Raw genomic sequence first — 12,186 nt, 5'->3', positions numbered from 1 at the left:
AGGAAAGGGGCTGAACACCACTATCCAAGATCCCTGATGGGCTGTGCAGCAGGGGTGGTCCGAGGTGCTAAACGCAAATATTCATTTCTCCCAGAATAGAATGTGATCACTTATTGCATCTTAGATTCCAACAGACCCAGCTGTAACTAACACTTCTATGATTTATGGCGAGGGGCAGTGAAGCTAAAGCCAAATTTTTATAATTAAGAAAGAAGTTCTGTTTTGAAAATACTTCCTCTAGGTGATACAAATTTATATTTCTTAATAAACACCTATCTACTCTGTTGTTACCGTAATAAAGCACACAGAACAGTATGTGTTACATGACGTATTTCATGTAAAATTTTTAAAGGAAATACATTTGTACAAGTGTGAACATAAAATCTTACGGAAGGAATCAGGAGGAAGTGTTACCAATTACCAGAGAACAGAAGTCAGGGGGTGGGTGTGGACAGGACATGAGGAAGAAGACATTTTGTGTTGTTCTATTTTTTCTAAAATGATTGCTTTTATCTACTTATTTTTTCTATAGGGTTACATGAGCAATAAGAGGAAGAATCATATTTTGTTTTTGTATTTAACTTCATATTAAAAAATGTATAGATGCTATCTTAAAATTTTGATTAATAAAAGCCACAATCTCAATTTGGGCAAGTTAACAAAAAATACTTACTGGTCACTATTATATGCCAGATACTGTACCAGGGAACAGGGCAGTCAACAAAAAAAGATAAAAAGTAATCAAAGAATCATTTTCAAAATTTAAACAAGATAGGTACTATCATGAAATAAGGAACCAGAAGCTGAAAGAGGTAGCTTATCATGGTAACACAGTTAGCAAGAGGTAAAGTGATGAATAAACCAGGATGTTCTACACTAAGGGATCATCTTAACTTATTCTCCCTATTGTCTCCTTGACCGCGCACCCTGAAAGAGCAAAATGTCTTCCCATTTTAATGATGGGGAAACTAAGGTTCATGAAATAAAATTTCTTGTCCCTAATGATGTCATTATTAAATGGCAAAATTCACATAGGGAATAATAAGTATCCCCTGACATCATGAAACAATAATGAAGGAAATACTAACACATGCGGATGTGTCTGATAGTCTCTTGAAGACATCTTAGAGATATCTTACATCTTTTCCACAGATGTAATGATTATGAAGATGATATATATGTGTAGAGTTTAGGTATTACATCATCACCTATTCCTAACGACATTAAAAATCAACCCCCCCCACACCTCCTCACCCCAAAAAAGTCCTTATAATTTAGCTGGTTTTGCATATTCTTTTTAAATTGCATTGCTTTTCATTGAGGTAACATTATTTTATTACACTATATGCGATTAGGGGGTATGGGTTCACACCTCTTCAGATATATGTTATCATACTACCCCGACCAGCAAAGGACCAATAATCCTCCACCATAATCCATCGGGGTTCCCTCCCTTTATAAACCAACATTATATATATAATTGTGCCTGAAACTGTTGTTGAAAATTTCTCTATACACAAGAGACATTTTCAAAATTTTATTTTTTTTCTTTTGAACTAAACTGATTAGCAGTTTTTCAGACTCTATTAGGTATCATTGCATAAATTATTATCAAGGAAAAAAATCTTGGTTTCTCCAGGCTAGACATGTAGAAAATGAGAAGGAAGCCTTGGTGTGAGTGGATAAGAAATTCTTTTTAGTATTTTTCTTAGTAAAAGGCTAATAATTTTCTCAGCAGCAAAATATTTGGTAACTTAGGCTCTCTTCAGGAAAATTAACTTACCAAATAATAAGGAAGCAGCATCTATAACATATCAGAATAACATTCTAGGGCAGATAACAAACAATACATAGATTCTGCACATTTATTTTATCAAATATTAAAAGCTGTATATGTCCTCTATGTAAAATCATTAAAATAAGGAAGAGATAACTCTCATCCTAACCACATCACTTAGGAAAAAAAAAAATTACCTTTAACTCTTACCTACAATCACATTAACCTAGAGGTAATCACTATTAGCATTTAACGTTTTCCTTCTGGGGTTTTCTTTGTATATTTATAAAATGTTCAAATAATACCACACATACAACTGATCATCCTCCATTCTAAGCCAACACTGAGTCATCAGTGGTTTCCTAGGACATTGAAGTTATTTACAATTATATTTTAATGACCATATTATAATTCCTTTATATGACTAGACCATAAATTGCTTATCTATTCCCCCAAGATTAGGAATAGTGGTTTCTAATACTTCTTGACTACAAGTAACATCATAACGAACACCTTGAACATAAATCATTATTTCACAGAGAACTTCTAGTTTGCCTACTAGATTTACCACACATGGTGCAAAAATGGTACACATGTTGCACACTTCTTGCATGGTCACATGAATATTTTCCATGGATGTCTTGAGCATGAGCGATCATTATTAATTACTTAGCTAGAACCATAAAATTGGTTCTTTATTAAAGATTTCAAATATATAGAATATATAGAAAATTAGAAGTTTCATGAACCCCTATGTGACCATTATCCAACTTAAATGATTTTTAATTAATAGCTATTCTTATTTCATCTCTACTGCTAACCATTTTTCCACCCCATTATCTCTGTTAATGCGTTAGTTTAGAAATTAAAAGTTTTACTTACTACAGTATTTTTCAAAATATACTTCATAAATTATAAACAAGAACACTTGGGTGGTCTTTATTTCCAGATTCATTATAAACATATTGTACAAAATTTAATGTTTTAAAATATATCCTTTATGGAAATTTTTGCAAAATTAAATTTTAAATGTTTTAATTAAAATTCCAAGTCTCTGGAGGTAAGTACTCTGAACAAAGAACAAAAATAGGACCCAAATCATTAACCTCTAAAAAGGAGTATTGTCATAAATGCTAAGAAATTCCCAAGTGTGGTTTATATTTTGTGTTTTGGATAAGTTCTTTTCCTTACTTCTGTTCATTTTGAACAGTAAGCTAGACCATCTATTAGTAAGAAATGTGTGCTAAAAAAGCAGATATAAGCACTTTATGTAGCCTTCATCGCCTGGCCATGACCCCTAGTTGGAATAGTTACCTGTAGTAACCCGGCATCACAATATGGACGCCCGCACTGGGCTGGCAGATAGCTGCTGCGTTCTTATCATCCATTTTGCGCACGGTGTCTGTGAAAGGTCCCGTAGCATTGATAACACATTTGGCTCTCACATCAAATTCATGCCCTGTGTAAGAAGCAGCATCAATCACACACCCCATTTGTTTCTCTGCTCACCGATGCTTTGGATTATTAATTCATCTATTAACTTAACTTATGGCGAAGTATGTTGTATACCAGGCTAAGTGACATGAGCAGCCAAAGTTATTGAAAAGCCTCTCAAAAGTCTCTCATCTGAGTAAATTTACCCAAAGAAAGTCCAAATCAAAGAATAACATGCCACTTCTTCATTTCAGCTCTCAGTCTATTTTGCAGAGTGCCCAGAATAAAGTACATACATGGAGAAAGTGGGAAAAGTAAGCGAGTCACTTTCTCTTTTAATCTCAAATTTGTAAACAGCATTGCTGTGAGATGATGTATTTCACAGCGCTGGTTTTGTTCAGGGAAAACTCTGCCTACGTGGCCACAGATCCAGAGCAAGCATGAAAATCTAACCAAAGTTAAAGTGATTGACTTTAACGATGTGTAAATGCACTGCCTATGGCACCTAAGTGACACTTTGCAACTTGACACATTTATTTAATTTTATTAATAACATGTTTTTATAAAGAAAACAGAATGCATTCATAGCTGTGGGAATTTTGTGGGCATTTATTATTATCATTATCATTATTATTATTTAGCACAAAGGGGGAAAATTGCCAAGTCTCACAAGGGAAAATTTTCATGTTAAACCAGTCACTGTTGACAATAAGGAATATAATTAATATGACTCTGAAATCTGATTTAAATAAAAGAGAAGTGACAGAAAAATTATAACTCAGTCATTATGTGCGGAAGGTAAGATGCAAAGAAATACCTCCCTACTAGAACCGTGGCATACCTGTGAGTACATCTCTGCACCGTGCACCGCTCACGCGTTCCAACCCTGTTTGGGGGTCTTTCTTCTTAAGCAAGTTCACAACCTCCATGTAATTGGCTGTGGCAGCCCCATACCTGGCAGCAGTGAGAGCAATGGCAAGGTTCATCCGTGCATCGTTGTGTTGTCCTGCAGCAGGGGAAAGCATCAGAGGAGGGACAGGAGTCACCCCCAGGCACAGGCTGGTGGTACAGTAGTGTGTCACAACAGATATGTCACATCTGTCCCTGTCACCCAGAGTATACATGATGGCTGGTCAGGTACTATGGGACATGATTTAAAAGTACGTGATCACTCTCAGTCAAGCATTTACCTGTATGCTTTTCGGCAAGCATGCTCTGTGTACCATAAAAAGGGTAAAAAAAAAAAAGTCTCTTTCCTACAGAACTCACACCAATTATCTGCAAGTTAAGAAGTAAGTGAGTATTCTCTCAATTTGGGAACATATGTATATGTCAGACTTATCCTAATACAGACAAACTGTATGCATGAACGTGAAGCAATTCAAAACTTCAGAATATTTGACACCCCAACTGGTGTTGATTAACAATTTTTATGAGTATGTGTTCTATCTAATATTCAAAATCAAGAGCTTAATCTTCCATAGAGACTCTCAGTATTCTATAAAAGGATTTTTCTTGGTTTGAATTTTGATAAGAGCTCCTGCCTTAAAATGTAACATTTTTTTTAATTGCACATAAAAGGTAAGAAATTAAGCAGGGCAAAATTTAATTACAGAACAATTCCTACCTGTATTGTTAAAGATTTATTGCTGAAAATTCCTAGTTAAAGAAAACTAAGGGGGAGGAGAAGGGGGGAAAGATGATTAATCACTTTAAAATACTGGCATCACTAGAGACTTTTTCTATTTATTATTGCCAGTGGAGTTAACGCTGACCAGGAAGAATTACTCTACATTGCAGGGGCCAGGTTCTCTGTGCCCTGAATAATTAATTACCCAGGACTAGATGTATTGAAGCAGGGTTCAAATTCCCACACACTGGGATCTGTTCTATCAAGATAATACTGATAAAGGGATGAATTTGTAATGGATATTGTTGTTGATTTATGTTGCCAGCATACCAAACGTTTAGTATAAATGGTTTATGTAAAGTTTCTTCCTTGTGATTCAGTCTGTGCAGGGCAAGAAGCACTACACAGGTAATCTGTTCCAGCTAAAAGGGCAAAGTTATAAAGAGAGAATCAATGACTGAAGATTTCGCTGCCCCTCCCCACAAACATCTTATTCTAAAACCTCTGAACTAATGCAATCAGCCAAGAACCTTTCCCTCAAAATTAAATCCTCTATCAAGTGGAGAACATAAATTAAACCTCAACATGCTGAATAAGGAGTTATTTTGTGAAAAATTAAAAGAATGAATAGGAGAAGAAAAAAACACAACAGCATCAGTAGTGGCTGAGCTGCAAGAAGAGGAGTAGCAATTCTATCAATTTCAACTCAGCACGAACTAAAGCTGCTATTAAAATAGTCAGCAGGTGTACTTAAAGTTAAGTTTAAGAAACCAACTTATAATGAAATACACTACGCAACAGAAATAAGTATTTGGTCATACAAGAAATACAAGTCATGTTTGTGGGGCAGAGAAATACCCATTACAAGGGTGCTTTAATTTACACACAGGACAAGTCTCTGGAAAGCCATGTACAAATTGACTAATCCTAAATGAAGTCACTGTTTAAAGGAACCAGGCAACAATCCCATTTATTAAATGACAGATTCATTTGTAAAATGGTGTATCTATTAAATGATCATCTGGGAATAAAACTCAAAACTTTGAAAATACAAAAATTTTTCTTTTGATACATTTTTAACATACAAAAGCTCACTGGAGCAATATTGGTATAGTTCATTAAGCGCTGTTACTTCTATATTGAGAAATGCTTCCCTAATTAGCTTCCACATCCCAGCAGTGTTGAAGATAAACAAGGTCAAGTTCAGTTAAAAGCATGTGATAGAAACAAATCCCTTGGTCTCTGTTTTTCCACACCCACCCTGGTAGCAGGTAACACCTGTCTTGTCTCAGATCAGGTATGTCACTTTTTTACATGTGAAGGTCCTTCATGATATGATCCTCATCTGCCATTTTTCTGTTCCACTCTTTTTACTATTTAGGATTGTCAATTTCTTTGCAAATCCCTGAGCATTCATGTCATTTCACACCTTCTTGCTTTTGTCCACTCTAATTCTTCCAGCTGGAACACTCTTTGGGAAACTCTAGACAACACCGACTCCTCTCTCAAAGTCCTTTTCAATTATCTTCACATAAAGTCTCCCTTCACCTGCATCTCTCCAAGGCTAAGTTGTTCATCCTTCTTCTGGGTCAATACTCTGTTTTGCACATGCCTATTTTCTAGTCTTTATGATGCTGTGTTCATTTTCCATCCACTTAAAAAAATAATAAACCTTGGTTATAAGGCAGGCACTGCAGCAAATCAGGGAGCACAGTAGTGAGAAAGATACAGCTTGGTCTCTACTCTCATGATATTTACATCCCACTGTAACTTCTATATGATCTGCCATGTCTCCTCATTCAGTCATGGGAAGACAATAAACCTTATTGTTCTTCCTTTTTTCTATTTCCTTAATAGCAACAGGCAAACAATAAACATTCAGTAAGAGTTAAAGTTAGCAAATTCCATTCAGTGTATTAAATAAATATTTGGATATAGTCTTATCTCTAATTATGGATGGGATACGGTTTCTTGGTAAAGAAATTTCAGACATTAGTGATTTTATTGCAAGAAATTTGAAGAAAGCAGGAAAACTCCAGAAATATGTAAAATCTGAATATAAATCAAACCAGTCCTTATATTTAAGTTGAATAAGTGGGACAAAAGAGAAATAATACGAGTAATTCCCTTGTGATTTATCCTATAAGTTGCCCCTAGCTTTGCAGGGAAATGCAAACATGCAAGCATAAGCTCCTACAAATTGAGAAGCCAGTAATTTGACTTCCCTCTGGACCCAGGAGCTCATACTTCTACTCAGAAATCTCCTTTGCAGACTTTCAGTTTGATTCATTTACCTCCTTGGATTCAGGATAGACCTCCTCCTCCCCTACTCAGATTAAACTTACCCTTTACCCTGAGATACCCAGATGCTCACAGTGAATGCTTCCTGGGATAAGTGGTATGTTTTCACTATTCTTAACGAAATTTCCCCAACCCCCATTCCTGACATTTTGAGAGGTATCTATATGCCTCCTGTAATTTTATTTCTAGAGAAAAAAGTTTTTGACAACACTGCATTTCATTGGAATGCAATACAATAATCTCAACTCCCCCACCCAATTGATCTGCTTATTAAGATTGGGTTTTCAAATCTGTTTCCTTAGAGCAGGCAACATGATACTACTCACTGATCAGTGAATAGCTTTACATTGGCACTTACACAAAGACCCAGACGGAGACTGTGAAAATCTGTTTCTTACTCTGTTCTCCTTTTGCACTTGAAATCTTACATATGTGCACATTCTGAACTTACAACTCATCTGAGAGGAAGCACATAAGAGGTGGAACTGTAACTGTTTTCCCTTGTTTAGAAAAACAAAATATAAAACCTAACCACCCAAAAGAATGAAGGTCAGGGTGGCAGAAATGGATTTTTGCTTTACGCCTCCAATGGTCTAGCACACAGGACAGAAAGAGAGATTTTAGGTGAAAAATATTTTAGGATGTAGTCATCTAAAAGGTCTCAAATATAAATATTTTGGAGACATAGCAATATTGCTCTCCTTAGAGGATTTCAAAGTTTGGCAACTAAGTTTACAAGAAAAAAAGGAGAAATAATCATTGAAAGTATAAATGATACGAAAAAAGAATAAATATGAAAAAAATATTCTCGGTCACAAATTACCTAGCATTTTCTGGGTCCTTCAGTTCTAAAATTCTGTGCTGCTCTGAAATTGTACACGCAATCTTAAGACAGTGTACGGAACTATCTAGGGATCTGGGAATCCAAATAGAAAAGTGTAATTGTTAGGAAAAAATAACACATCTTCAATAAAAATCGCCATTGTTAAAGTGTTGAGAATATCTCCTTTCATTTCCCTGTGCCCTGACCTAGATCTTGTGCAATTATATGATGACTGGTAGCAGGGGAAAAAGGAAGACTATCCCCCTAAAACTTGAATCCATTTCTAACAGAATACACATGGCATGCTTCACTGTTTCTGACTGGCAGTGTCACAGTGACCTCTCAGTAGTTTCTCCCCAGCATCCCAGCAAACATAATTCAAAGGCTGACCTATCAAACTGAAGTTGATTTAACATAACTGCTATATTAAAAACTCTCTTTATGATGAAAAGAGTGTAGGTTAAGCAGAGCAAAACGTGTGTGTGTATTTAATGGAATCACTACCATTTTAAGAACTTGTGATGAGTAAGCTTAAAAAGGAAAACTCAAAATAAGAACATGCTTTTCAGGTAAATTGGACAACAATACAATTTTTCAAAAGCACATTAATTATAAAAGTGATTACATGAATTGGGAGTGGCAGGGATCAGGGAAATACATGAAGAATTTAGGAGGAATGTACCGTACAAAATATAGTGGAGAATGACTCTGCTTAGAACAAGGTTCCTAGAACTTAGAACTAGGTTCCTAGTTTGGGGTGAGTTACTAACCTATTGTGGAACTATAGGTCAGACATTATACTCCTCTGAATTTTAGTATCCTGTAGAAGAAGAGGAGATGAATGGGCATCTCTGAAATTACATAATGTACATACATAATAGTTATTTTTCAACAGTGACCTAGCCCCTTCAAGATTTGTTTTTTTTAACCTTTTCCTCATTTCTGGTTTCCCTACCTTTAGTTCAGTATGCCTAAAAAGAGACGGGGCATTCATAAAGACCAAAAAACAGGTGCTTTATAATGAAAACTAGAAAAATAAAATCAGAAATCATATTCGTCTTCCATAGATCTAGAATTATAATGCAATCTTGGTTTCATGAGTTTTTATGAACTGTGTAGTATATTGCAAAAACTATCCCAATTCTTCATACCTCCCTGTAGCCATCAGTCTTTACAGTGTCCTTTCCACTTGGATTCTGGACTCCACTGCATGAAATGGTTTTGGTCAGTGCTGATAAAAACAATTCCACAAAAGGACATGCCTAGGCTGGACGGCTGATACAGGGAGGAAAGGATAGGCAGTATATGGCAAATTGCCCCAGTTATCCCAGCCAAGACCATCCTAGATCACCCGACCTTTAGATAGTTAAATCCTCCGAACACGGGGCTGAATCCAGAAGAGTCATGGAGTCTAGCCAGGACAAGATCAGAGGAACCATCCAGATGATCACTACAATGCAAGTGCAACAAACCCTAATTGTTTTTATGCTACTGAGGCTGTATAATTGTTTAGCAGGCAGAATGTGGAAATAGATAAATTATACAGACATGCAGCCAGTTTTCTCATAGAGTTAGTCCCAACTTAAAAAGGGGCCTTATTTCCAAAACTATATTCTAAGATGGTTATTTATACTAGATTCACTTTTCTGTAGAACTGGCAAAACCCCCCCTCCCAAAAAAAAAAAAAAAAACCTGTATAAGGTGATATGTTCACACCATAACAATTACTTAGGACACAGGGTACCTGAATGTAAGAATTAGAGACTTTAACAGTTTGAAAGCCCATCAACCAATTACACTCCTCTTAAATCTCTAGGCTGACTCCAATGCCCATCCTCAAATAAAAGTCTGCTCTTTCACAAAGCTGACATTTTGTTCATGTTGTCCTCACTCCATGGAAGATCTTTAATAGTTTACCCTACCTGAAAATTTTTCCTCTTTCCTTCATGAAACCTTCCCTGATTCCTTTGTGCTTTTGTCTCCTTTGTGTTTCCATGGTAGCTCACACACTAATTACAGTTCAAACTACCTTCTAAATATCTGCTTCAACACTCACTCACCTATTGAGGAAAAGAAAAAAGTTCCAGGAATTGTGTTAGGAACTGGGCTGACAACAGATAGCTAGAGTCATAGTTCCAAACTAGGGAACTTTGATTCTAAAATTATGAGCCTAAAAAAGGAATGCAACTTATTCAACATTGCTTTCCCAGTACCTAAAATAGCTCAAATAAGGGTGAAGTACTCAAGAATTAGATTCCCCAACCCGTCAACCACACCCTCAACATGGATACCATCCATGTGGTTTCCTTGGGACCAAGGGACTACTGTATCTCCAGTTAGCTATCCCCAATCCCAATACAAAGGAAACAGGATGTCTTCTATCAGAAACCATTTGGGGGCCTTCCTGGTGGCTTAGGGGTTTTTGGACAGAGAAGTTAGAGAAAGTGGTTAAGACAAGCAAGAAGCAGACAAAATGCAGCGAAGACAACAAAGTCCTAAGAGCAAAACCACAACCTATAAACTCTGACCACTGCTAGTTTGCAATCATATCCAAAACTTATGTGAAGCAATAACTACCAGAAAGGTGCTCTGGTATTAGCACAACCCTGGTTGATTAAAGTGTGCTTGCAAAGTGATTTTTTTTTCATTCATAAAGTATTCACGGATATTTTATACATACTTACCAGGAATTATGTATAAATATCTTCCTGATATGATGTACCTTTTTTTTTTTTGCAGGAAATATCTTCTAGCATAGACTAGTAAAACTCAAAATAAAAGCATAATATTCAAAGTTTATGAATTGGAGTAATTTGCTGTCACCTATCCATACCAGAGGTTCTCAGGAAGGGACACCTGTTAGCACTGAGCATGTAATCATTTTTATTATTAAATACAAAGGTACAATTAAATACAGGCAAAGGATGTGACCTGCATCATAATTCTGCCCAGCCTCTCTCTTCACAATATTCTTTTCATTATCGTGGCCCTTTTGTTCCTTTGTGTTTCTTTTGTCTCACCCTAAGTTCCTGAATAAGCTATTTACAATCTGAATAATTAGCAATCAGCGTGGATCTGTGGTCTTTGGCCCCACGGAAAGGAAACATTGTTAAGTGCCTTAATGTGACATATTTAACTATGTAAAGTTTCCATACCCTCAGGACTTTCCTTTCTTGAAAAAGTTTTAAATGAATCTAACAAAGAATAAGTTTTCTACTTTTCAGATTGTTGGAAGCTAGCAAGAGAGCTGTACAAAAATGAAAGCAAGCTAAAAATAAAAATGCAAACAACAAAACGCTTTGGGAATACATTAGCTATATCTCTACCAAAAAAAAAAAAAGGATCTATACATTAATAGAAGACACTTTCCCTGCTATTTCTACCTAAGATAATTCTCTCTTTTCACAAGCCAAAAATGGGTTTCTATACTTTATTTTTTTAATGATTTATTTATGCATACAAGGGATATAGGCCAAAGGTGGAAGAGGTGAGAGGATTCACCAGAAACAGAGTGGGGAGCAGAACAGGTGGATCTACTGAAATACACTGCTGAGGGGAGTGGCAGGCAAGACAGGAGAGGTCTGCTGTGCTACACAGTGCTTGGACTTAACCCCTTGCACCACCAGGGAGGCCCATGGGTTTCTATACTTTAAAGGAAAAAAAGGGCGGAAAGGGCAGTGTGACAAAAATTAATTGAAATGAGGTTGAAAATCAGGAAGCAAGACAAATGATACAGCCTCTTTCACCATACAATTAATTATGCGGCCTAAAAGCCAGGGGATCTTCCACAGTTGTGAAATACAATACAGTCACAGTTGAGTCATCATAGAATGTCAAACTTTCAGGAAAAGGGTTTTTGCTTTTTTTTTTTTTTACTGAGAACTGCAATCTGGGAAACACAGCATCTTAACTAAGTGTAACTGTCCTACTTTTACAAATATTTATTGAGCACCTATTACGTGCCAGGCAATGCCTTTAAGTGTCACTGGGAATCAGAAAATGAAACAGGTTTAGTTGGCCCAACTGCCCCAGGACTCAAGTACAAGAGCAAGTTTACAGTCTAACTTGGAAAAATCAAGAGTTCCCAAAAGTCTCTGTTTCTAAGCATATTTCCTTTATCTTGCCACTGCAGTTTTCCTCAAATAACACCATACAATATTCTCTCGTTTTATGGGAAAATTCTTAAGTTCAAGTCCCATATCTACCAACTGTGAAACCTCA

At 36.2% G+C, this 12,186-nt stretch overlaps 1 protein-coding gene across 1 annotated transcript in view; it reads right to left on the bottom strand.

Annotated features, from left to right (window-relative positions):
* GPD2 (glycerol-3-phosphate dehydrogenase 2) overlaps positions 1-12,186 on the bottom strand; it is a 98,110-nt gene that overhangs the window by 27,837 nt on the left and 58,087 nt on the right. The window contains exons 6-7 of the mRNA XM_084253099.1: positions 4,053-4,217; positions 3,092-3,236 (exon numbers count right to left, since the gene is read on the bottom strand). Of these exons, the coding sequence (XP_084109225.1) occupies positions 3,092-3,236; positions 4,053-4,217 (310 nt within the window). The remainder of the gene's footprint in view (positions 1-3,091; positions 3,237-4,052; positions 4,218-12,186) is intronic.

This window comes from Talpa europaea (assembly GCF_964194135.1).
Source record: "Talpa europaea genome assembly, chromosome: 1".
Taxonomy (NCBI): Eukaryota; Metazoa; Chordata; class Mammalia; order Eulipotyphla; family Talpidae; genus Talpa; species Talpa europaea.
Note: the sequence above shows the minus strand (reverse complement) of the source record. Positions and strands in the feature narration are given on the sequence as shown.